This window comes from Anas platyrhynchos, chromosome 1 (genome assembly GCF_047663525.1).
Source record: "Anas platyrhynchos isolate ZD024472 breed Pekin duck chromosome 1, IASCAAS_PekinDuck_T2T, whole genome shotgun sequence".
Lineage (NCBI taxonomy): Eukaryota > Metazoa > Chordata > Aves > Anseriformes > Anatidae > Anas > Anas platyrhynchos.
In genome coordinates, this window is record NC_092587.1 from 61,646,119 (window position 1) to 61,673,342 (window position 27,224).

Consider the following 27,224-nt stretch of genomic DNA (forward strand, 5'->3'; position numbering starts at 1 on the left):
GCAGAATGCTAGATGGATGTAATCTGTTATGATATAGAAAAAGAAAACATTTCATGTAAGCTCTGAAAGATCTTATTAACTACTTTAGAATGTGGAAAAAGATGCTGCACCATAGATTTCATAGAAATGTATGAGACTGAATTTTTACATTCATATGAATAGTTACTGAATACAAATCCTTATAGTTCTGTTCTACGTTAATTGATAAATTGTTGATCTTGAAATTTGCTCTGTGACAGGTTACTTGGCTTTTTTTTCTAGCTATAAAGTTTGAAGTTTAGCTGCATGCTGAATAGTTTGATAAATAAGTGTGGCCTGTTCATTTCCTAAATGAAAACATGCACTGGACTGAAAAGGTATAATTTAATCAGTGTAATTATCCAAGTTAAGTGTTGTGATGTTCTTTATACTTCCACAGCCTAACTTTATGAATTGACAGTCCTTCTCAATGTCTTTACAGGGTGCTGATAAGACTGTGAAAGGCCCAGATGGACTAACTGCCTTTGAAGCCACTGACAACCAGGCAATCAAAACTCTTCTTCAGTGACGGATGGACTGATATCTTAAATGTCTCTCCTGTGGCCTCACACTGCTGCCTGTCTGTCACTCTTTGCATCTTCCAGCTTCTTCAGCTAAATACTTTGGGGGGAGGGAAATTCTTTATGAATCAGACTAGTTAGGGGCCTGTATCGAAGATAACCTGTTTGGAGAGGGTTGAAAACAATTATGAGCAGTGTCCCTCTAGGACTTCTTTTCAGTGCACAATCTCTTCCCATTTCTAGTGAAAACAGAAGAAGAGAGACCATGATCTTGAATTTTTGGCTTGTAAACCTTCTAGGTTAGTACTAAGATTTTTGTTGGAAGATTCCTTTAGATGGAAAGTACTGTGCTATGTACCTGAAACTAATTGTGAAGGGGACAATAGTCCCATGCTCTTAGTGTCTGCTATAATCTGAAGTGTAGTAATATAGGTGGCTGGGTTGCTTTTCTCTCATTTCTCTGTGGGTAGCTTTATTCTTCCTCTGCCTAAAGCTTACGTTGCAGTTTTGAGGACTTTTGATACTAGTTATTGGAGCTGGTCTTTTTATTGACTAATTGGATGTCACACTAATGTTTTTTTCTGACTCTTGAGTAAACCAGAAAAGATGAGTTGAGGCATGGTGTTACACTCCAGAATATCTGCCAACATAGTTTTGGATGCTTGAATATTTTTTTCCTTTGCATGTTAGTCCAAGACAGGTTTAAAACAACTGTTTCTGAGAAAGTTAAAAACATCATTGCACTTATTTCTAAAAATGATTGTAAGATAGAATTTATTCTTTATTCACCATGTCAGCATAAAATTAATCCACATGTGAAAGCTCCAGGCTGTTTTGTATGCAAAGATAATCAAGTCGTGCAAAATGAACAGTAATTATTTAGACATAAATGTCAGGTGAATATAGTTGCTAAACTTCTCTGGTAATTTAAATACTTGGGAGTTCTCTAAGTTGAGATATTAAGAACAGAAAGACTTAAAAGTTGAAAGCTTCACTTGCTCTTATTGCTAGAGAAGGCAAAGTAATTGTGGGTATCCTTGATTTGGTGCTTCGTTATTGGCTGAACAAATCTCTTAAATTTCGTTACTAAAGCATGGGGCTTGTTCTGAAAGTTCCCACTACAACCAAACCACATTAACCATTGAATTCTAGATATGACTTTTTGTACCAGTAAATATGGCAGTGCTATTGAAAGCCTTGACAACTCATGAGAAGGTACTTAAGAAATTTAGAGATTCCTGTCACATCCTATAGTCCTCAGGAATGCCTGAGCTTCTGGCTTTCATCTTGAGAATTTTCATTAGAATGCTGATTCACCCAAGACTGAACAACAGGTTTTATTGAACAGAATTGAGTACCGCAAACTATAAATATTTTCTTTTTTTAACAGATTTCACACTTTCTGATAACATATACAGAATACAGAAAACAATGTATATAGTATCTCATGCTGAATTCATTAAAGTAGCTGATACTACTTTGATATCACTGTTGAAATTGAGAGGATATGTAGAAATAGGTTGGTGACTACAACTCATAAATATTTAATGGAGACTTAGTTTTACTTGAATCATGTTGCATATTATTGAATGTTTCAGCTATAAAAAGCCTTGCATTTAGATTGTAAAATGAGAACAGACTGATTTACACATACATGTACATCTATATCCCATAAAGAATGCAATGGAGCAAACAATCAACTCTGGCCATCAACAGTACAGTGCAATTACTTCTTGCTTCTTGGATATGGGTGTCGAGGAAGAGCAGAAAGATTGGAAATCAGTGATAAATCAATTGGTGAGCTGCTGATAAAAGATGAAGCATGTTTGGTGAACAGTGTGTTTAATGACTATTTAAAGAGAACTCTTTAATCTTATCTCTGATCAGTGCTGAATTGTCATGTCATTGTAATAGTGTTTGAACACAGACTATAGGTTTAACTCTATTCAGCTATAAAAGTAACCATTTTTGGCATAAATTTACCTCCATATTATGCTAGTCAACTCTTAGCTATTAAAGTACTAGTCTAGAAAACTGCAATCTGTTTTTATGTGGAAAATTTGATTATTCAAGTTTGTATTGATTAGTGTCAAGTTGTCTGGCCATAGTGTTTGTTTTTTTTTCTCCCTGTATTCTTTACTGCACTTCCCTTAAACTAGCTTCAGTGAGCATTATAATAGTAAAGAAACATCATCTTTGTACTAACCCTTGTGGTGATTCACTGAGGTAATTTTGCCTCCCTTTTTCTACAGTTACGTGAACACCTTATCTTTTTTTTCTTACTTCACTTGAGGGAAAAAATGCAAACAAACTTCAGTGAGACAAGTATTAATTTGGCTGTAATATACACCCAAGCTGCCTTTCCAGTTCGTTAAAAGATGGCATTTAATGTTTGATTTGTAAAGAAGAAATACTCTTTTTTTTTTTTTTTTTTTTTTTGCTTTTTGCACTACATGAGAGGTGATTGATCATTTTGTTCAGGATTAAAAAAAAAAAAAAGCTAAATTCTTTTGTAATTCTCTAGAAACTGGGCTTGTTCATTAATTCCCTTCTTGATAACTATATTGTGGGGAAAAAGTAATGGGTGGGTGCCTGTATCTTTGAGTAGGTCCTAACTAGATGAAAATACCAAACTGTAAATTATTTTACATTCTTTAAAGAACATTTAAATACTTTATCAGACTGGAATCATACACACTTGGAAATCCACTCTGTTCTTAAACCTTTTCCTTTGAAACTTGTGCTGAATAACTTATAACCTAAAGTGTATTTTGAATTTTGTACCCTCCTTTGTTAGGGGGAAGCAAATTGGAAAAGTAATGTAATAGTTAAATGGAACTTATCCTTGAATATAACATTGAATTATTAGTAGAAGAGGCTGGCAAGAGTGGAGTGTCCTAGGTCAAGCAATTGCAGTGTTGCATGCAAAATTTCAAAATGAACTTGTCTTAATTATATTTTGTAAATGGATAAACAATCATCTTTCTACGCAGTGATGGAAGAATAGTGCTCTGTGCATTTTGATATTTGACTTCCTCTTTTCACCATCGTTAACTGTTTTGACACAGTTGGGTTCATTATCATGGTTCATAGACATCAGAATGCTAAATGATACTGTATTTTTAAGTTTGTGTTGCAAGAATGAATGGAATAAACTTGAATTGTGCGATATGGGAATCTGGAGTCTTACTTCTTTTGCTTCTGTTTTATTAATCTGGCTACAACTTTGTATTTGCTTAAAAGGCATTTAAGCTTCATCTCCCTTTTACAGTGATTAAAATACTCAGGTACTTAAGATTTAAATGTGGAATAGAAGCTCCCTTGAGAACTAAGTATATAAAGCTTTTGATTAATTCTGTGGTCTTGTAGTCTGCATTTCTCAGTTAAATGGTAATGCATAATATTAAAGATCTGTTATTCATCTTAAATTTTAAGAGACATTCTGTAGTGGAGGGATGTCCCTCTTATTACCTGTTAGGGAGACTATGAATTACTTTAGTCTTTATCACAGAAAGTAAACCAGTTGTTTACAGAGAACACAGATGATATGTAAATAAAATTATATTCAAATGTATATTTGTTATGCTTCCTGACTCATCAGGGCTACGTGCAGTAGTGATTTATATCCAATTGTTTGATATGGTTTATTTCTAAAATACAAACTTTTGAATTAAAAAAAAAAGTATTGAAGTGGGAAAATTGTATGAATATGAAAAAAGTGAGTATTTCTAAAGAAAATTAGTATCTGTGCAAAATTTTGGAAACAGGGACTTAATGCTGTATGCACAACCTTTCAGTCGACATTGGAAAACAGAAGAGGGGGTTGTGTTCATCATAAATAGTTTTCCAAAGCAGTTCAAATAAGTGATAGCAGGTGGCAACTGATTTGTGCTTGGATTCCTGTGTCCATCCTGTTTTATTGTTTGTTTTTGATGGATAGATAGCTTTTCTGCAGGACAAAGTACAAGCTAAGCTTTAGAATGTAGATTTCCTTCATTTTTTTCTGGCTAACCAAATTCATCTATACGTGTAAGCACTTATCTTCATATTTGTTTGTCCAATCTTCCAGAAAAAATGGATTTCTTAGCGCAAAAGGAAGTTGGCCTGAAAAAGCAATTTTTTTCAATTGGATGACTTGATTGTTTCTCTGTTTTGAGAACAGTATATTCTCCTCAAAGCTCTCCTCAAAATATTTTTGTTTTACTCGAAAGCTGTTCCAAGATGCCAGTTTATAACTGTTATTCTGTAAACTTTGAGACATAAAAACCTGCATTGATTGGAAAGCACTTTGTTTCTTTAGTACTTTGAAAGGCTTCAAAAGCATACAGTATTACCCCACTTGGGAAGTGACTGATAATTCCTAGGAGTAGCACTTTTTTTCTCCCTGCCTCAGCAGTCAAAATAATATTTCTAGTAACTCAAAACCATTAAAAAAAAATAAATCCAATGAAATACTGTAGTTGGCTGTTGTGATCGAATGTTAATGTCTGAAAGCCCTTCTTTAAATAGGATAAGTCCTGGAATCTTTGCTCCTCAGATTGTACCTGGAGAGCACCTGTATGCATACCTCTATTCTCCTGCTAGAGAATACACAGCTACTAGTCTTGAAGTAAAGAGATGATTTTGAAAAAGGAAGTGTGTCTGTCTAGCTGATGTCCCACGCAGTGGTAAGCATGACTGTGCAGATTAAACTTCTTCACTCTAACTATGCCTCTCTTACTGGGCTGTGATTCTGTTACCTAGACACTGATTTGGTGGAGATGGCTGCTCTGCAGACACTTAATCTGTTTCTAAATCATTGTTATCTGTGATATCATGTGATGTGAGGGAGATCAGCAGATGAAAGGAAATTAAAGGTAATTACAAATAATATTCACATCTAGCTCTATAGTTGTTACATAGCAAATTTAAACTTTTTTTTAAAAAAAGATGTAAAAGCAGTATAACCAAATGTTTTTAAACAATTCATTTTGCCTTCAGTAGTTCAGTATCTTAAATAGTAGAAAGTAACACCAATTTGAAATAAAAACAGAAGTGTTCTCTATTCTTTACCCCAACTGTATATATATGTGTGTGTGTGTGTATACATGTCCTTGTAAGAGGAAGAGAGCTTCAGTCTTAATACCAGATCAATTCATGCTGCTCATTTGACTATATACTTAACACATGTTGATGCTTTTTATAGGTATTTAAGATTTTTGAGGAGAACCACCCATAATATGGATCATAGGTATTTTTTGGTGAAGAAAGTTTCAGTTTTATCACAACTTTTTAGAAAAATCTGTCCTTAAAAGCAAGTCTCTTTTCTAGTAAGAACAGTTATTTAGTTTTTCTCTAAGACTTCATTCAAGCTACCCTTTAAAGGAGCCTAATGAATCCTAATGACTATGTAAAATATAGGTTGCAGTGTGTCCTTCGTATTAAAGAAAAAAAAAAAAAAAACTGACAGAGCTCTACAGGAAAGGTCAGCACTACTTAAAAATAGATGTGTTCCAAGTCTTCAGAATAAGGGGATGCTTTGCTAAATCTAAATGTGTGAAACAGCAGTATTTCATTCCTGTTGTCAGCACTATCTAGGAACATGTTTATATATAGATATAAGTAAATTTTGCAGGAGCTCCTTTCTGCACATTAGTAACAGAGTACCATGAATTTTAGTCTTTTGTAGAGTGACATTAAACCAAATATCGTCACTACAGGCAATTTAAATAAAAAAAAGTTCCATAAGCTCCATCCACTACTTCTAGTGTTTTGCTAGTACTGCAAAATCAAACAATAACGTGAAAATAGTATGAAAACTGCATTAGAGAAACTTCAGGAAGTAGTAGAGGAGGAATCAATGATGACTATGAAGGGTTTGCATTTTCCCAAGCCTGAAGGTAAAAACTAGTCTTCAGTAAATATAAACGGGATGTGCTTTCATAAAGATAACTATCCCTATATAGCTGAGAAATGTGCTGAGGTTTTAACTGTAGACAGTTTGTCTTCACCAGACAAAGTTAGCATGTTTTTAAATGTACAGAATAGAAGGAATTATCAGATCAATTATGTGTAGATGAAGGAAAGTTACAGGCATATTTTAGCTCAGTCAGGAATAGTGGGCATGCTGCTGACCACAGCTTCCACAGTGTCTCTGATGACCAGGCTGTTGAGTGCTTGCATTATTTCATTTAGCTTTCATGGCAGCTTTTTGCAGCTGTCAGCAGTTGCACACACACAATGTTTCCAAACTTTTAAAGAAACAACCTGAATTTGCTTTTCTGGCAATACTTGCTTCCTTCAATATGGTGAAAACTTTCCTGAGGGGAAAAGTTAAGTTTTAATCTGCTTTTATATCGGGGTTTGAGGAGGGTAAGCTGTTTCCACTTAAAGATTTTCTCTAAGAATAAAGTTAATTCTAAGAGCAAAGATCTAGTTTGATAAAGGAATGCAGTATTTACCAATAAATGTGGATGTAAAGGGAAACAACGTACATCAGTATCACAGTGCTAGCTATTACTTGAGAAGAGAGCTAAATTTAAAAAATAAAAATAAAAGTAATAAAAAAATGCTCTAAGATGGTAAGTAAAAAAAGCTTCAGTTTTCTAAACTATAATTAGGTAGGTAGTTCTCATTAAAGCTGTGTAAAGATATTTAGAGAGAGAATTATTGTTTTTAATTGCCAAATTTGTCATTTAAAGTTTCAGGGGACTTCAGTTTCACCTAAATTGAGAACTACCAGCTTAGGATTTATAGTTTTGTGGGGTTTGGTTTTCCTGCTTTACTGATGAGATGAATCTAAGAGCTGAATGAGAAGAGTAGTAATGGTAGTGAATGCATATGTACGTATAGTGTGTGTGATGTGTATTTATATAAGACTGTGATTCTTCTGAAATGCTGAAGCTGAGAACAGGAAGATTTTTAAAAGAAAGTAAGGCCCTATCTCTGTTTAGTGCTTTGTGTTATCTATTATTATGATGTAAGTAAAAGATGAAGAAGCTCTGCTTCTACCTTGAAATATTCATCACTTTTTTGCTATCTTTGTTTGCTGGTCATGAATAATGCTTTAAAAAAAAAAAAAATTTGCAAAGCCTTTTTTTGGAAAAAAGCCTTTCCAGCAAAGTCTTTGTTCTGTTGAGAAGGTAAATTTTGGAGAAGGAAATGAGAATCAGTGTTGTCTAAATAGGTTAATCTGAATTTAAAACCCAGGAGTTCTGCACCAGTGGAATCCACCACCAACAGGGAATGTCCACAAACAATGGAAAATCAATCCACGTAACCTGTGTGATTAAAGTACAAAGTAAAGAATTAGTGTAAAAAATATATATGAATTGATTTCCTCTAATAATAACAGATTAAATCACTGCTCTAGTGGCTGTGAACTGAGTGAAGATACTGATCTTGTCCTTCTAATTTAAAGACCCTAAAGCTTTATATGATTACTTGATAAGACAGTTTGATATTAAAGGGCAGTCTCATAGAAGCATAAACTTTGATTATCTGGAGTGTTTCCAGTGATGCACCATGTATAAAAGCAGCTTCTCTAGAATTACTTGAAGTCATTAATTGAAGAAATAATGTCACTGATAATAGGACCTGCTTTTGACAAGTCAGGATGGGAGGGACATGTATGCATTAGCATTTTGGGGCTTTTATTCAAGGGGATATTCCTTGATATTACAAAGTTGAGAGTCAGGACAATGAGTCAAAACCACTAGGTAGCATATCTCAATTAATCTACCAAATTTACAATTAAAAAGAAGAAAAAATACCAAGCTAAACACAAATTTATTGTGCTACAATAAATTCAAGTTTGCTGTATGTATAAAAATTGCTTGCCTTCAAAACATTCCTTCATATGTTTCTCATAAACTTCCTCTAACTGAAAATATTTTCTCAGTACATTTATCAGAAACTTGTCTGTTCACCAAAGTTTTTGTTTCAAAATAAAAGAAACCACTTTCTAGTTCATATCAATGTTTAACTATTTTGCTTCAAAAGTGTTTTGGAGGTGGGAAGTCTTGAAAATTATGTAGCTGTTCATGGAAACAAAGTGAAACACTTCCTCTTTAAAATAGCCTTTTTTTTTTTTTTTTTTTTTTTTTTTTTTTTTTTTTAGAAATATAGCCTTTAATTTAAAAAGAGGCAGAATACTGTGGCAAAAATCCAACCACCCATTTGTCTTCATCTTCAGTAGGAAAACCAACAGCTATATTCAAAGTTGACTCTACTGAAGCTGTTTTTTGTTTGTTTGTTTGTTTTTCTCCCAAACTCATCAGTACAGCCACAAAACCAGATCATTAGGACTCAGCCTGTTTTCTGCTTAGAATTGTGATATGTCTGGGATATCACCTGAACAATGCCCTGGAGTTTTATAGTGTGACCTAATTGAGCTTCATGCTACAGTCCATTATAGTGCAAGGCAGAGGAAGAAGGTTATTTAGGACAAAGTTCTGAGTGGAGTTATTACCTGACTCAGTTTCTGTATTGTAGACTTCCCAGTATACACCTTTCAACAGGTAGGGAATACAGATAGCTACCAAAGTTGCTGTTAAACAGCAGTTTGTCATTACCATGTTATGATGGCCATAGCCCATCTGCTACAGTCTGTTAGAAAAAGCAAATTATTTCTAATGTTTTAGTTTCTATAAAGTCCTCCCAAACATTGATTCTTTTTGTGCATGTGCATATATTTCCTTTTTTGTTGTCTTGCATATTCTTTAGGAAGAAGGCTTCCTAAAACAAGAATTCCATTGAGTTTTCATTGCTCCCTTTCATAAAGGAAAGCTGCAACTTTACATTTTACAGTAGAAATGTATCTTTTTTTGTATCTTTTTTTTTTGAAAAAAAGTATCATAATTATATCCAATGGTCGTTTTCTTCTCTATTATATAAGTAGTGTAAGGACTCTTGTGCCAAAGAATACTTCTCAAATATAACTTTGTCAAATTGCTATGAAAAACTATTCCTACACCTGATATCAATGCCTACACATCGATAAATCCTGAACAGTTAGTGTAAATAGAATACAGGAGGGAAATGTTGAGATGCCATTAGAACTAGGTTCAATACAACAATAACAAATTTGTTTTGTGACCATGCCCAAACCTCTCTGTATATCACCTGTTGATTGAAAAGCTCTTTTCTTTCCTTCATTTTTTATTTGTGCATTTGGCCTGTAAACTGACTGAAGCATTATCTCTGAGGACCTGACACATCTTAAAGTTTTTTATGTGTTCTCAGTCAGTAACCTTCTCAAGAGCATGAAAGAGCTTATTTAATGAGAGAAATGAAACAGATGGGAAGCACACCAACTTCTAATGTCAGAGGTTTAAATGGTAAGAACAAAACTCAACCTTATTAATTAATGAAATTTCTGAAGATAGATTTAAATATTTACAAAGCCATATTAAATGGTAACTTGAAAGAAAAGAGATCCTACACAATAAGTTTGTATAACCTGTACACTTAAGGAGGTGCTTCTAAGGCTGTGTTCTCACTATAAACAGCTGGGTGTAAATTGGCTGTTCTCTCATCTGATTAAAAATAAATAAATAAAACTGGCATTTAACTGATGGTTGCTTTGGGGGAATGGAATTCCCTTGATCCCAATTTGCAAAACTTGGAGGTTGAGGGTTTTTTGTTTGGTTGTTTGGTTTTGTTTTTTTGTTTATTTGGTTGTGTTTTTTTTTTATTTGCTGTCAGAAGTGAAATTTAATGAGGTATACAAAGTGAAACATACTGTAAATTAATGTTAGTCTCTCTGAGTAGTTTCTAAAGATCACATTTGGCTAGGCTCATTCATTCCCCACGTGTCCAATTTGTAATATGTGCTTTCATCTTCACCTTACCTTCCTTACTGTACAGCTTTCTAAAGCTGTAGTTTGACCCCATAAAAGATGCCATGTGGCATCTTTACTTCCAGAAATGGAAGTATCAAAATCATGGGATAAAAGACTTGGGAGAAATTAAGTGAAATAAAGACTGTTTCAATCCTATCTCCTTGCTACTACAGACTAATTCTTCCCATTAAATGTTTCTGTAATTTGTCCCATTTATTTTTTATCAGATGCTTCATTTACTTGCTGTTCTTCCTCTTTGCATCAGGTGCACAGCAAAGAGTTGTTATAACATTGGAACAAATTGATTTACTTTCCACTTGTTTTTCCCCAACACTACTGAAAGACCAGGTGGTTTTAAAATGCAGCAGTATTGGTGGTGCCAGAGATCCTTGGTGCCACCCTGAAGCAGTTTGTTTGTAATACAGATGTTTTCACCTGCATATTGTTTGAGACCTGGATGGCCTTTTGACTACTTTTCTCCTAACCCTACAAGTCAATAGGCAGCTCTTCGTAAAAGAGGAGAGGGAGGAAAAAAAAAAAAAGAGGGAGAAAGAAAGCTGTTGATAATCAACAGTTCACTGTTCAACTCTTGTCTTTTTCAAAGCCATCACAAACATGAATTTTCAATGTTTTTTTGACAATGTTAGTAGAGGCATTTTTTCCTGTTTATAGAAAAGTTTACAGAAAGTTTAAAGCTTTCTACTAAAATATTTATTTTGTCTAGGAATGTAGCAGGCACTGTTGTATGGGAAAGACTGAAGGAAATAAAAATTTGAAGTCATAAATGAGAAAGTGATTGGCCAGTTTAAAAAGAGTCTATAGTTTGGAGATACATGGAATCATCTGTATTACCAAATACAGAGAAGAAGAAGAAAGAAAAAAAAAAAGAAACAGAATGAACTTTTTAGAAGGTTATGAAATATCGCGTTGGTGGTATAGTGGTGAGCATAGCTGCCTTCCAAGCAGTTGACCCGGGTTCGATTCCCGGCCAACGCATGTCAGTTTTTATGGCTGGGGGATTGGATTTAGATGATCTCTAAGGTCCTTCCAACTCCAGCCATTCTATGATTGTATGAAATAACTGCTGAACCTTGTGTGCAAGAAGTGCTTGTTTAAAAAAAAAAAAAAAAAAAAAAAAAGGTTGCCATGTCACATCTAAACCCCCAAATACTGGCATCATTTGAATTTATCTTTGATGGTAAATGCTGCTTAGCTTCTACATGTGGACCCAACTCTCACTCAGTTTAAGGAGTGTTCTGGACCATCCTTACTGATTGATACAAGGAAATGCTAAAGCTTTTCTTTCTGCTTTGCTCTGCTACTTGCAAAGCTATCTCATGTTACTGGAGGGAAAGGTGGGACATAGTATAATGGAGTTCTATGTTATGGAAAAACACATGCAAAGCATTATGAGCAATTTCACTGTTCAGTCTTGGGTTAGCACTGAAATCAGAAATAACTTTATTGTGAGCTGACCCTCTTTTCCAGGCATATATGTTTGCTCAATTCCACTTTGAAACCAGCCTAATTCACTGGGGCTCAGAGCTTGGTGCTCTCTTACAATTCTATCAGCTGCTTTTATAAAAGATACTGCTCCTTCTTTACAAACTTGGATTCACTTGTAGCCATAATGGCTTAAAGATACATTACATGGTGTAAATTAAAAAGTCATCTCAGCCCTTCCTCCTGAGCTTTAATAAATATGATTAGTACTGATGTGATTCCTGCTACTGCAGGTCACTGTTTTAAGTCTAGGATTTAAAATAAGGATATAAGACATGTCCCATGCTACTAACTGTATTATCCTGACATTCATTAAATGTCATTGTCGCAAAAACTGTCAGGATCCTATGCATCTGCCACATCTGTGTGAAAGAGCCTTCCCTGCATAACTACAGTTAATGCACAACCTATTTTGCCATTGTTCACAACACTTCAGAAAAAATATGCAGTTTTTCTAAATTTTCCCCAATATTCAAAGGATCACCATATTCATTCTGTGCTTCAGTTGAGCTTTGTGCTACTGTGCCTGTTTTCTGAAACAGAGAAATTGTAGCTTTGTCTGCTTTAGTAATCATGCTTCAAATTCATAATTGCAAACAGTTTTTGTTAATCTTAGCTCGATGAACTTCGAGTAAATCTTGTAGAACAAGTATGACATGCTTATTTATAGAATCATCTACGTTGAAAAAGAACTTAATCATCAAGTCCAACTATCCACCTTACTTACTGAGTCCCATCATTAAAATGTGTCCCTTAGTGCCATGTCCCACATACCTCTTAAATACCTCCGGGGTGGGGTTTCCACTACTTCCATGGGTAGTCTGATCCAATGCTTGACTACCTTCTCTGTAAAGACATTCTTCCTAAAGTCTAGTCTAAACTTCCTCTGACTCAACTTGAGACCATTAAAAGATTTCAAAATATGATTTAATTCAAAAATACCTGGGCAGATGCAGGCCTCCAAGACCAGACATTTTAATAAGCAGGATGAGTCAGCAATGGATATCTTATTTTTAATTAACTAGGCAAAATAGCATAGTAAAATGAAAACTGTATTTAAAAGACCGTCCATGAAGCAGAAGGTTAAAATGATAGACTTAGAAGCCAGGCAGACGTGTGAGTAGGCTTGGCAGTATTTTAGCACTTTGTACCAGCAGACTAGAGAGGCAAGTGAAGGATAGAAAAATGACACAATAATTAAGTAGTTTTTCACAGTCTATTTTCTATTTAGAGTTCAGTTCCTCACAATTATCATTATTCATAAACACCTGAGCTTTGGGAAGGTGTGTGGGGAGTGAAGGAGGTGTAGAGGGGAATAAGGCAGAATAAAGAATTACAATAAGTTTTTGTGTTTAACAAGCCATCTTATTTTCCAGAACATTTAGAATTTTAATGAGCAAGCTTTGCTTGTGCGTTTGTGAGATATAGTCCCATTATCCCAGTAAATGAAACATCTTGTTTTTTCTTATCGTTAATATTTTGACTTAAAGTGTTCTGTAACACATTTTTATGCTCATGTTGAAGGCAGTTTTTATTGCATTCCTGTTCTGAAATGATAGATGAAAGATGCTATATACATTTTTTATTTTTTTTTTTCCCAGAAAAGCTTAGGTGTCCTTTGTTCCTCCACCATTTAGACTGAGAATTGTTGCTCTGTTGAGATGGAGGTCTGCTACAAAGTAGAGGCCCATGTAAGCAGAGAGCTGTCTGATGCATGTACAAGCATTTTCACTGCAGAGAGCAGCTGCAATGAATTGTGGAATTCCAATTACATTTTTCCCCACTGGTGGCTGTGAAAACCAATCACTAGGTGAAACCAGTCATTAGGCAGAAATGTGTCACATAATGAATACATAATTAAATAAATTAAATAATTAAAAAAAAAAAAAAGTAGTGGCCACTCGCTAGAATGAAGTAATGATGATTTGAAAGAGGTAATATGAGCTTGACCTGTCCAATATAAACACTTCTATAGAAAACAGTGTGTTCTTCTGGATCCTCTCCCAATGAAATGTTAAAACCATTACCAGGCAGGTGGTATATGTGCTAGGATGCACCTGCCAACTAGTCATATTATCTCATCTATTTGCTGAGGATTCAGAATGTCTGTTCAAATGTTCTACATTTCACTGTTAAACTGATGAGTGAAACCAGAAGTCTAAACCTACCTTTGTCACTTGACAGCAGTGGTATTAAGAAAAGGAATAGTACTCAATGAGGGATGCTGGAGTAGTAGGGTTTAAATTTTATTTAATGTAAGAACAGCAGTAAGAAAGACTAATAGCTAGTATGGGAGTTGACCTATTAAGGTATTTGACAAAATAAAAATAAAAAGCTTTTCTTATAGAGGACTTGAAATTTCATTGAACTTATTGTCAGAACAAGTTAATAGTAGGGACCATGGATGTCCCTTTTTAATGTGTTATTAACACTTGCTTTTTTCTAGGCTTACCTTTGTCTTAATGATAAGTTCAGTCAGCCTTCTCCTTGTGTTCACAATTTCATCTACCTATAAGGGTAGTTTATTGGTTATTCTGTCTTTCAGTTCTCTTATTGGGGTATATGTTTTATATGCTATTTGGATTAAAAATAATAATAAATAAAAAATCGTGGTAACCTGGGGAAATATATGTGTGTGTGTGTATGTATATATACATCTTTATACATTATATATACACATATATTTATATATGTATGTATTAAATATAATAAATAATATATATATATTCATATGTGTGTATTTATATATACATTATGTGTATATATATATATACACATCATATATATACACATTTTTAAATGTACAGAGTAATATTCATCATAGAAACTTGTTTTGTTGGTGGTGTTTTGTTTGGTCTTTTTGTTTGTTTGGTATTTGTTTGTTGTTTGTTTGTTTTTAAGTTACTTTGCTTTCTTTTCAGAGAGGGAGAGAGAGAGTAATTTTTCTTACTCAAGGACCATTGATCACAAAGTAAAGGATAGGAATTTCCCTGATCTCCGGACTTTGGTACTGTTTTCTGATCAAAAATTGATACCTTCTTCATCAAGATGTCTTTGGCAGGATTAGTGTATCAACAAGACCTAATGAATTTTTTCAGTTTAATTCTATATAAATGGATCATGTCATGGATCGGTTTGTTATAACATCTGCTACCTAATATGTAAGAATTTTCTCTTGAGAGTTGAAAAATTCAGGGCAATTTGTTCCAAGCACTTTCTTTATAATGAGGAGTTAAATTAATGTATCTGGTTTTGAGTGGCAGCTAATAAGCAGGTATGGAAATACCTGTGGGAATCTTCCACTTCCTTTGCAAATGACTAGAAGTGTTGCTAGAAAACTTAAAAAGCAGAACAACTGAACAACTAAACAGAAAGATGTAGTTCTGTGCTCCTGTCTGGGCTAGCTGGAAGATTAGTATTTTGTTCACCAACATTACAGATCTCGTCTCTCTACCTGTGCCAAGAGTGGCAGCATCTTAAAGAAGTTACCATAACATTATGTGACTACACAAGAAAAACATGGAATATCAGTCCTTAAAGGTCTGTATATTAGTCATCTGCTTGCCATTTCCAGAGTGTCTTCAGACAAAAGTATTCATATAGCATTGTTTCAGTTGTTAGCCAGGCCAAGAGTCTACAGGGAGGCCAGGCCTTCTCAAAAACTGATGAGAGATGCTGGAGTAGCAGTATTTTGTTACTGTGAGATGTGGGGCTTCCCTTTCTCGAGAAATATTAGGAAAAAAAAATATTAGGGGTAGAGCTGAATATTTTATTTCTTTTCATCTGAGTTTAGTTTTTGCAAAGCCAAAATTGGGCTTTGAATATTGTTCCAATGTAATTAATTCATTACAGGAACTTGTATTCAAATAAAATAGATAAGAGTATGGCAAACTAGGAAGAAAGTGTTGAATTTTGTTGTTTTTTGGTTTTCCAAATAAACTATGCCACCAGAAAGTACTTTCTGCCTTCTGGATCATAGTTATTTAGCAAATTAATCCTTTAAAACATTGTTTTGGTCTTGTCAGTCATAAGTTTTCCTCTGGATTTAGTTGACTGAAAGTAGTTTAAGCACAGTTAACATGTGTAAAGCTGCACAAAGATGCCTCTTCCAAGCTGGAGAACTGTGAATTTACCCTGTCTGCATAACAAGAAAAGGTATTTGTATGGGGGGAAAATAAAAAATAAAAAAAATAAATAAAAATAAAGAAAAAAAGTGAAACAGTGGAGCAGGGTGGGGAATATTTTGTATTGATGAATTTGAATCCTTACCTTTAAACTGATTAATTTTGGAGAAAATTACACTGGAATATGACGGCTTCAGCATTATCTTATAAGGAACATGAAGTATGTATCACAACAGCAGCTGGGGGAAAAAAAAAAAAAAAAAAGAGAATGGCAAAATATAGCCAGCATAGTAGAGGAAAGCAATGAGTATCAATCCTGTTTATTGCAGTACATTAAATAATAAACTTCAGGTTTACACAGTCCAAAGGGTTATGCTCCAGACGATATTAGCTCAGTATGGTGAGACAAGAGTTGAAAACAATTTTTTATGCTATAATTTGGGGGAGAGAAAGAAAGAAGTCTAAACTTGAGGGCAGTCATTAGAATCCATTTTCAAATGGAATAATTATGTCTTTTCATTTATTTTCCATTTTGTTTTCTCTTAGTTGTGACTTTAAATAAATACATGAAAGCTGAGTAAGTGAAAGTTGCAGCTTTTGAAGTTCTTTGGCTCAATGTTTAATTTCTAAACGGTGTTATTATTTAGTCCTAAACTGTAAAGGCCACTGTATTCTACAGTGTTGAAATTGTGAAATACGCTGTTGCAAGAAGCACAGGAAAGCAGTTGTAATGTTTATTGCTGAAATGGACAAAACCAGCAACCTCTCTAAAATGCAAGTGTGTTTAAATGTGCGGTTTGTAAGTGAATAACCCTTTCCAAGCTTTGCTTTCTATAGGTTTTCTATACACACATACTGTGACTCTCTTCTCATTGGGAATGACCAAGCTCCAGTTATTTATTTGTAGCTGGTTGGAAGCTGTGAAACTTTCTTCTGTTTTAATACAGATTCTTACACATTAAAGTTTGAGGACCGTCACCAATCCAATAATCCTTAATAGAGAAATAATGAAGATAAATGTATATTTCAACAGAACAAACCCACACTGAACTTTTCTCTTTTGTAATAAGCAGTCCCAATAGACATTGGGAAGTACAAATCTATTTGTCAGTCTGGCATGACAAAGCTTTGGTTCTCCTGCCAGGGTCCTGTCCTTGGTGCAACTCCCTCTCTTCTAGCTAGCAGTGGCATGAGTACTGGTGTATGTTGGCTGCAAATTACTTCATTTTTCACAGCCATCACCTCCAGGCTTTCTGTAAGCAGTGTTAAATGCCTTGTTAGTATATAATATTGCAGACCTTGGCTGATGTGTTTCCATGAACTATAGCGGAGGAAGAAGAAAATCACTACTCAAAAGGTGATTAGGGACTTGCATTAAAGATTCTTATGCAACTGGTAAGAGAGAGAGTGCTGTGAGTTGTCACAGATTTTACAGGTGTGTTGTCATCATTGCAGCAGTGGTGGGAGAATTACAGATACCAGAGTACAGAAAGACAAAGTGGACAGCCTGATGTTGCTGGTCATTGCCTTCCTCTACTGAGATGGATGTTCCAAGTGACAAAGTGGCTGTCCCAGATTCAGGAGGGCTGACTTCCTCATATAACAGATTTTGCTTGATCTTTGGACAGATAATTTGTGGTGCAGTTTGATGGAGCAGTTAAAGTAACAAATGCTGCTGAACAGGCAAATCTTGTCCCCTGCCTTAGGCCAAACCCCAGACTCTTTTTCTGCATTAGCACTAATGTTCACCTGGTCCTGAGGAGAGCTGAAACAGCAGAAAATATTGCCTAACAGCAATAACAAAAATATGATAAGCCTAAAACAATATTTCAGCTGTCATTAGGGAGCAGAAGCGAATTTTCTTTCTTAATTTATAGCAGTGACAAAAATCGTATATAGCTATCTGTGGATTCATTGCATCTGGCACATTCCCCAGACATACTACGTCTTTCTAAAGTTTCTTCTAATTCTCACTGGCCACAATAATCTACCGTAATCCAGGGGATATAGTCACCTTGCTGCTTACCTCTTCCAGCTCATTAATACATCGGTGGAATGTCCTCGGTCCAGTCCTCATCGTGGTGCCAAGGTCACTCTAGTATTAACCTCTGTCAACGGTGAGAAATAGCTACTGACATGTATATCTACTTCTCTGTCACATTTTACACTACCTTAAGACTTTAGCCCATGCTGGTTGCTGAATTTCTCCAATAACTTCTTGTGAAGGAGGTTTTAAAAAATCTTTGGAAAGTTTAAACATTTTCTATCTACAGGTTGGTGTATTTTAAAATCAATCAGATAATGTGTAGGGAGTGGCAATAGAGAAGGAATAGCATGGGCTTTTTTTTTTTTTTTCTTAATATGGTTCCTTAACAATCAATAATTATCTTGCAACTTTAAAGTTCTCCAGCTCCTACAACTCTAACTTCAAAGGAAATAGGGGATGCAAGTATCCTTAACAAGTGGATAGAAGAGCAATTAAAATCTGGCCAGAAGTTCGATTTTTCCCCAAAGGCCTATTTTCCCGCAGAGTAAGCATTGTAGTCTTTAAACTGTTCTTTACAAGGGTAAACTTTATGCTTAGGGTAGTGATCGATACCTCTTCTAAATGAATGAATTGATTCCCTTCCCCCTACCTCTTGTAGCAAGAAACAAATGATCAGCTGCTGTTGAGGCAACTTCAATACAAGACTTCTCACCTAAGTTTGGACAGATCATTGATATTGCAAACCCAGGAACAGAGTGAACTAGCATCTCTGCAATATTTTCAAGTTCTTTGCAATTGAAAATCCAAGTTTTGCCAACAGCCTGACAGTTCAAACAGCACAGCACAAGCCACCAGGCTGTCTTATATATCAATAATTTATCATTATTCTGTGAATATACTAGACAGTCATTTAAAAGTTAAACATACACTTTGAATGATGTGTAATCACTTGCGTTCACCACTACCTTGATATCATGGGCAAACAGCTGAAAGTTATAATTAGTAATGCATGGTTCTTGTACACCATTTTGCGAGTGGGAGGTTTATAGAGGAAGCAGACACTTAGAGATAAAAATCTCATGGTCAAGGACAGAAATAAGTTCACATCCCCAAATTCTCAGCCTGATTTGCTGTTACCAAATCAAGTTAACACTTTATGGTGGAGTCCAGAAGCCCCAGTTAAAGGCTGATATCTCTCTTATTTTGTGATACAGTACAAAAAGGTAAAATAAATCTATAACAAGACATTGTTTTACACGTATTGCTATTTCAGATAACTCTGACAGACCAAAAAGTCCTGAATTTTGGTAAGAGCTCTGAACATGCCTTCACACATAGAAGAAAGCAGCAAGAGTGATCAGGGCTCAAGAAAACATGAGAGATACAGACAGACTTTCAGATATGTAAAACATGCCCATGACAGTGGTGGATAAGATAAAACAGATATAAATTTCAATGAAGAATCTGACATCAAGAAGTAGATAATGAAGTTCTGAAACTGGTATTTGAGAAAGGTTTCTGGATGTTTTATTTCAATATTTGAATTTTAAATAATGTAGCGATTAATGATGTCAATAATGATAAACAATAAAACAATATAAAAAAGTTAATCCACATACCACTCCTTTTCTGATACATATACCAGACTTTTAACAAGTTTAAAATATATAGAGAGATAGATACACTTACATACAGATTTGAGAATACTTGGAAACATATTAAGACTTTCCTTCTCTAATATTTTTAAGCGTAGTTAATTTTAAAGTTCTTCCCTTGCTTGTCAACTGATAACACAAAATAGTTGTTTCCACACTTAACAGCATTATTACCATAACATATTCTTCCTAGAATAATGATCCTCTGGGCTGTGCTTGCCTCTGACAACCACAATCTCTGGATGCGATAAAATGCAGCTTCTCAATGTACGTGTCCCATGCCACACACGATTCCGAGTGAGTGATCTGAATCATGTAGCTCTCAGTGTCATTTTTATAACATATTTTGTCTCATTCTGAGGCTGACAGAAGACATGAGAATCAATAGAAATACAGGAAAATAGAGAGGAAACTAGAACTAGGAAAAATGGGTATGAAGCACTAGAGATATACATAATCTTCAGTGAGATGAGAACATTTTGGCAAGATAATTTTGACAGATAGCACACCCCCAGCCAGTGGTTGATCTGTGTAAGAGAATGCTTGCTGCTGTTATTTTCTTGTTTGTTATCCCCTAGAGTTCTTGTACTGGTATCTTGAGAAGTTATTTTATCATTTATTGAAATGTTCCATATATCCTAACAATAAATAGTTAATGCTGTGATATTAAATGTCTGATGTCTGACATGAAAGGTCTCAGTTGCAGTTGTTAAGAGATGTGCACTTCACTTTTCATTTTTAGTGTCCGTTTAAAGATATATATAGAAATTCACGAAGGTACTATATGTGTCTTGTTTACCCTAAGCTTTTTTTTTTTCTTTTTCTTTTTTCCCTCCTGTTATTTTCGATATATTTAGTTGTTTTGTTTTGTTTTCATACAAACTGGTTGCCTGTATTTCAAGGAGAAAAAAATTTATCTGGTTAACAGGTTTAACAAAGGAACATAACAAGAGGATAAACAGTCCAACCTGATGAAATGTACGTTTCTGATATAACCAACATTAAAATAAACAAGATTAAAAAAAAAAAAAAAAAAGAGAGAGAAAACCTTAGAGTACCTCAAAGCTTTAGGACTTCTTGCCGTTAAAAGGATAAAATATTAAAATTGCTGTTGTTCCTGTTTGTTATTTTCTGGGCATTCCTCTAATTACTTTTACATGTATTCCTGTATGTAAAGGAAATCTTTTTTCTTTTTTTTCTCCCCAACATTCAGAGAGATCTCAGGTCCTAGGCTACCAAACTTAGAGAAACAAAGGCTGGCTTTGAGATTTGACTTTATTTCTACAACTTTTTTAGGTGTCTGAAAAAAAAAAAGTGTGGGGTCTATTAATAGCTTACATTTAAATCAACCCATATTGTGGTTTGGAGAGGAATCAATATTTACAGTCCCAGATATTATGTAAGGTAGATCTTGGTTTATCCTTTACTGCTGGTAAGGTTTTCAGCTGAGTATCTGACAATGAGAAAACTTAGTTAGATTTGGAGATTTCATTTAAATGAAGTTCCCAAAAGTTAAATCTGATATTAAGCTGTATCTGAACTTACTGAAAACAGTGTTCCTTGGTAAGCTCTGATTTACAGGTAGTTCTAGCTTACCTAGAAATGAAAGTAGCTTATTTTGTGCCAGCCAATGCTGGAAATAAGCAGCACAGGAGACAACAGCAATGGTCACAGAATTATGTAAAAACAAATCAGCTTTATTTTGATTTGCTTTTTGTAATAGTGGAGAAAGTTCCTTTTGAGTGTAGCCAGTGTCATCAGTTACAATAGTAAACGTAAATTACTTAAAAGCCAGTTTCAACACATTTTAGGTAGCCTGACTACTCCATTCCATGAGTCAGTAACATTAGGACATATCATGCCCATATCATATCACTTAAATTGGAGAAGGCAGAACTTTCTAAGGTAAAACCCTAAAGTAGGTCTCCAGTAATTCTCCTCCTCTCCCTGCCCTGAGTTTTCTAGCCCTGCTCCCTTTTCTGGCCAGACATTGTGTGACTGACTGAGGAGGGACAAGAAAGGAGCTGAGCCCATGAAAATTCTTGAATTCTGGGGGAGAGTGCCAGGCAGAACTGATGGCCTCTGATGGCCCAGACAAAAGGGCTAATGCAAAGGAGTGGGTGAGAATATGTGTCTGTGGGTCACAGCTAAAAATGGATCATGTGAAGCCTCCATGCAGCTGCACAATTATTTAAGTGTTATTATTAAAGTGGTTGCAAGCTGAGTATGGGCAGGAGACAACGTTTGGACTCAACAAACAGGCATGACACTGAGCTTCTGAATCAGACTGCCTAAACTTACACTTAAAGAACATTTTTACAACACTCAAAATTTAGGAAAAATAAGGATTAAAATGCAACTTGTAATCAGTTTCTTCTTGCATTATTTTGTTTGCCTAAAATAATCAGTCTAGAGTACTAGAAGGAACAGCTCTCTAACACAAAATCCTGGAGTAGTTCAGACAACAGCTACAACCATGTGATCTAATTCAGTTATCATTCAGGGGATTTTTTTTTCTTCCTTTTTTTTTTTTTTTTTCCCTAATCCCATTTGATTGGGCACCAAACTCTTATTTATTTATTTATTTTTTGCAAAGAGAGCCTTAGTCTTAACAAAACCTTCCCTTGGACAGCTCTGTGAATGACACCATTTATTTCTCTGGTGAAGATTTCCCCAAGTGGAACACTTTTCAAAGGCAGGGGCCCTCAGGCAGAATCCCAGCACAGGTTGCATGCTCTTTTTATGGTTCTGTGGCTGACAGCATGTGCCTTCTCCACAGTGAATCATCAATGATAAAGAAAGGCAAGAGGGTGAGTATATGTGCACTTTATATCTGATGTTTGGAAGGACCATGACTAGGGAGCTAATACACTGGCTGCTGGAGAGCTCTAGTCACTTCATTGTGAATTATAGACCGGGAAAGTGAATCACATTAAAGACCTAACCTGCAGATGAATACAAATTTGGTTTTTCATTATAAATGACGTTTGTGAAATGCAGCTTTGCTTCCTAGCAGGAGAAGGAACAATCAAACTAAATGCTAATGCAGCAGCCCTATCCTGTCCTGTGACGCATGGTGATCAATTGCTTGTTCTTCTGCTGTGGACGTAACACATCTTCAAGCAGGGAAACACTTTAGTCTAAGGTGTGGATTTAATTTGGCTATATTTCTTGCTGCTCTGTAGAGCGTTTCTGAGCTATGGCAAAGAATATATTTATTTATTTATTAGTTTGTCTGTTTGTTTCCAGAGACGTTGGTTGAAAGTAATTTTTTTTATAAGTGTACAGCTTTAAAGAGCTCATAACATTAATTGTTTTATGTCTTGTTCAAGCTGTTCTTTCTGATGGTCAGTGACATATCAGATTTGTTTCTATGTTATGAAGTCATAGGCTGGGTGCAACATTAAATATCCTTTTTTCTCTTGATTTGGAATGTTTTATGTACAGACTGGAATTAGTGGGGATTAGATCAAACTATGACTGCCAAATTTCCTTTTTCCTTCAGGATAGCTGCTTCCTCCCTAACATGCAGATTTGGTAAATTATGAGTCACATTTGCCTGTTACTCTCTCTGCAGATGGCTTTGTTAGTGTGTTTTTTTGTTGTTGTTTTCTTTTTGAAAATGCCAGACAAGAGTTTCTCTACTGTACAAGTAAACAGCTCTGTGATTTGGTTAGTTAGGGTCATCTGAAGGAAAGAGAGAAATAAATGCGTTGAAAAGCACAGCTCTACTAATTGAGTTTTATGAGGACCAACGAAAGCTTGCTTCTAAACTTCTAAACTAAAGTTTCAGTATTACTCAGAAGAGAGTTTGCACAGGCTTGCAGAGGGCAGCATGACTTTCTGAAAGCCTGTCAAAATTGCCTTACACAGGGGAGTGGTGCCTTTTAAGAGAGAAAAAAAAATGTCCTCAGCCTTAGAAGTGAAGCATGCAGGTGGGGTTTCCTTTGTGGTCACATATCTTGCTCATTTGATCTAAAAATAAGAAATCTAACAGTAGATTTTATTGCAGTTTCCAACTTGTGCTCAAGTTCAGGCAATTTGCTTAAGTTTTGGAAGTGATGGGACAATTTGAACTGGAGCAACTAGCATCTGTCTTGCAAGCACATTCTCTGTTTGGGATGAAAAGATGAGCAGAAATTGAAAGCAAGGGTTAATTATGAACAAATGGGTAATTACCTGGATGTGGGGGTTTCTTTTTCTTTTTTGTTTTCCTGTTGCAACCTTCACTGTCATATAGCTACTGTTAGTTCACTTTCCATTCTGCACTGATACCTCTATGCATTCAAATGGATTTCCCCACTGTCTTTCTGATTAAATAAAATCCTGGGGATTCTTCACACATTAAATATAATTACAAAAGCCTTTGCATATTGTGCAATTACCTCTTCTTTTGTTTTCCTAAAAAATACAGTAGACAGCTCCCTGTCAGGACACTATAATTATCAGGTGAGTATCACGGCATCACTCTATGGGAGAAATCTCCATATATAACGTCGCAGTCCAAGGTTATATGTTGATAGGCAAAGCCACATCAAAAAGAGTTGTTTGCACCAGTATCTTCAGGGGATGTAAACAGGTAGTAGTCTGTTCATTCCTATCATGACTTCAGAATCTATTACAAGCAGAAAAACATTTGTGATTTAGATCAAGAGGTTTCAGAGTAGACAACCTCATTTCCTGTCCTGCACCCCACACACTCCTTCCCATCCCCAAAGTCCTTCCACATAAGAGACAACCTCATCTGCACATTGCCATTGCCTGGAAACTGATATCCCTCTTCCAGCCTGGCTTTAAACAGTGGAGCTCTAATTATGGCATTAACCACTCATTTTTTATCATGTCCATCTTCACTAATGAATATTTTTCCTGTCATACCTAAGGTGCAGATAGTGAACCCCTTCTGAGAAAACAAATAAATACACATATATATGACTTCAAAAACAGATGTAATTCTGGGAAATTAAGTCTTTTATGTGATGATGTTTATGAAGGTTAAATATTCTAATTCAAACCCATCTTTAGTTCTGGAACAACTAATTTGCTCTAGAAATCAGAAATGTATCTGTATTTTTAAGTTGTATACCAGAAAGGGGAAAAAAAAAAAAAGAGAGAGAGAAAGAGAAAAAAAACACTTTTTAAAAGCTCTGATCCTCCTTATACATCTACACTTATATATCTACATCTACTGCCAGAGTAGATTGCAGTAGATAAGAGGTAGATGAAACCAAACAGCCAGTATAAGAGGGATCAGCAATACCCGGAGTCTGGTGAAAGAGGTTTTCACTAAGAGGCCTTCCACCTCCAACCTCCCCACCATGACTCTGCAGAAAAGTCAGGGCAAGCCTGGGAATTCCTAAATTCATAACACTGCTGCAGACTGAAATCATGGACAAGACAAAAACACCTTGCCTTCCATTCTTTTTGCAATCATAACAGGTAACTCTTAGCAGCGTTGTGCTCTGCCCCTTCTCAGCTGTTGTAAAAGCATTGGTCCTGTCTGTTTCTGACCAGGCTGAAAATTTGTATGTCCCAGGCCTTACCTTTTTTTCTTTTTTCAATGCACTCAATTGATTTTATAAAGCATTTGACCTGTCCCTTCAAATCTCACTTCTCTGGAAAGATTAGCAGTACTGAGGACATTGCAGTTTTTGATGCTGACAAGCCATTTGAAGGGAGCTGAGAATGTATGTGCCTAATCCTGAGCAGCAGAAGTCTCTCTTTGGTTTGCGTGACAGAACAGATGTAGTTTGGGCATAATTACAGCTGGATGGGGCTGCATCTTCCTCATGTTCCTTCAGTGCCGTCATGCTCAGTCAGAACTGGATACAAACTTCAGTAGAACAAGATAAATGCATGAAGGTTAGAGTGGATAAAAGTGCCAGACTGGAATACACCTGCAGTCTTGGCCCAGTCATCCCTCCCTCTTGCACCTTAGTTTCCTCATCTGTAAATTGTGAATAGTAATGTTAACCTTCTCTTCACAGAAACATGAAGAAAAAAATTACAGAGGGCTACTAAGATCACCGTGGTCTGTAGGAGAAATTCTAGCACCTGGTTCAGTATTCTACTCAGGGAGCACCACAGTTACTTTTTGGTACCCCAACCATTCTTCTTGGCCTAGATTTGCAGGTTATTAGGAGATCTCAGTATTTTGTCTACCTCAGGTGATCTTGATCCACTTGTTCCTTTCTTTTCTTCTTGTGAAGATTGTGAAGATGTGAACTTGTGAAGATGAAAGACCATTTATTCCTAAATATGTGTGGTTTTGTTTGCTTGTTTGTTTGTTTTTTCCTGCGTATAAGCAATATTCTGCTGCTGCAGCTGCTGCACTTTCTGCTACTGCTGCTAAAGGGAATCAGAATATTCAAACAAATATGTACTAATGTAGTTACAGTAGAGAGAGAGGGCCTCTGACTGTTGCTAGACATGAATCATGTGCAGAATGAGAGCATGGATGTCTCTGCTCCTAGACATTTACAGCCTATCCAGGCAAATGAAATCACATGAAGAAAGAAGTGTGCTAGTAACCATCTCCAGAGAGCAGACAGAGCAGAATAAAAATAAAGGGATTTGCCAAAAACAGAGATGCGAAATGGAGGAAGAGCCTGGGACTTGGTTTGGGTTCCCGAGGAGCAGCCCAGCTCCCTGCCTCGCTCTGGCTTTCTGCCCTGCTTCTCTTTGCAGTATTGTTTGAGTATATCCAGTCATAACATCATACCTCCCGGGGAGGAGCTGTTTATGTGCAGACAGAAGAATCATGTAAGTTATTTCTGGATGAACAGATAATTGGATTCTGAAGTGAATAAAGGTTGCTTATGGTTGTTGTTGTTTTTGTTTGTTTGCTTTTATTTTATTTATTTAATTTAGTCTCATCCCCACCCCCCTTTCAGTCTCTCTATCTTATTCTGTCTTTCTGTTTATTTTTTCAGGTCTGACTTTCATATCCTTGTATTTGATTAGGATCTCCAGGGGTAAGTGTTTCTTCTTTGCACAACACCTTCTGCTTTTTTTGGGGAAATGAGTGGAAGATAGGAAGTTAGCAAGGCAGAAACATGAGACAACCAAGCCCCAAGGAATTACAACCAAGCTCACAAACAGGGCTCAGGCACGTGCACACCTTGCACCTTCCTGGTTTTCCTCTGCTGCTTTCAAAGTACATTTTGCACTCTCTATCTCCTGTGAAGTTATCAGGTGAAATCTGCCACCAGCTAGCTGAACACTGGTTACCTTGCAAAAGTGCTTGCAGGGTGTTGGTGCCAATTCTTTTTTCTACAGTGATAAGTGATTCCCTGTGATACAGTCTGCCTGAGCTGTAATTTTGCTCTTGCCAGAATAACTTGACACTGCTAGTAGATGGAAACAAAACCTACATGTTCACATCTGCATGCCTCCTCTCAGTGTTTGCTGCTGTTTGCTGCTCCCCCTGTTCTCACTTGTCTGGCAGTGCTCTGGCCACTTGATAAGCCTTCCTGCCCTGCACCCCAGAGGCTGCACATTTCCCAGAGAAGAAGTAATCCTGAACAGAGAGATAAGGTGTGGGAGTTTGGGCAGTGGTGCCAAGCAATTTATCAACAGCACTATCCCTGCTGGAA

General features: G+C 35.8%; 1 protein-coding gene, 1 long non-coding RNA gene and 1 other non-coding gene across 4 annotated transcripts in view; all 3 read left to right on the forward strand.

Moving 5' to 3' along the window:
• Positions 1 to 3,708, forward strand: part of MTPN (myotrophin) — a 41,936-nt gene extending 38,228 nt beyond the window's left edge. Inside the window, exon 4 of the mRNA XM_027444364.3 lies at positions 461 to 3,708. Within this exon, the coding sequence (XP_027300165.1) occupies positions 461 to 547 (87 nt within the window). The 3' untranslated portion in view covers positions 548 to 3,708. The remainder of the gene's footprint in view (positions 1 to 460) is intronic.
• Positions 3,709 to 11,284: 7,576 nt separating this feature from the next.
• On the forward strand, positions 11,285 to 11,356 carry TRNAG-UCC (transfer RNA glycine (anticodon UCC)). The gene has a single exon. It is a non-coding gene; the product is annotated as a tRNA-Gly (tRNA).
• Positions 11,357 to 24,778: 13,422 nt separating this feature from the next.
• The window catches only part of LOC101790744 (uncharacterized), a 31,582-nt gene continuing 29,136 nt past the window's right edge, over positions 24,779 to 27,224 (forward strand). The window contains exons 1-2 of one of the 2 annotated variants that reach the window (XR_217495.6): positions 24,779 to 26,391; positions 26,562 to 26,603. This is a non-coding gene — a long non-coding RNA (uncharacterized lncRNA). The remainder of the gene's footprint in view (positions 26,392 to 26,561; positions 26,604 to 27,224) is intronic. The other variant, XR_005262637.2, reaches the window with a different exon arrangement.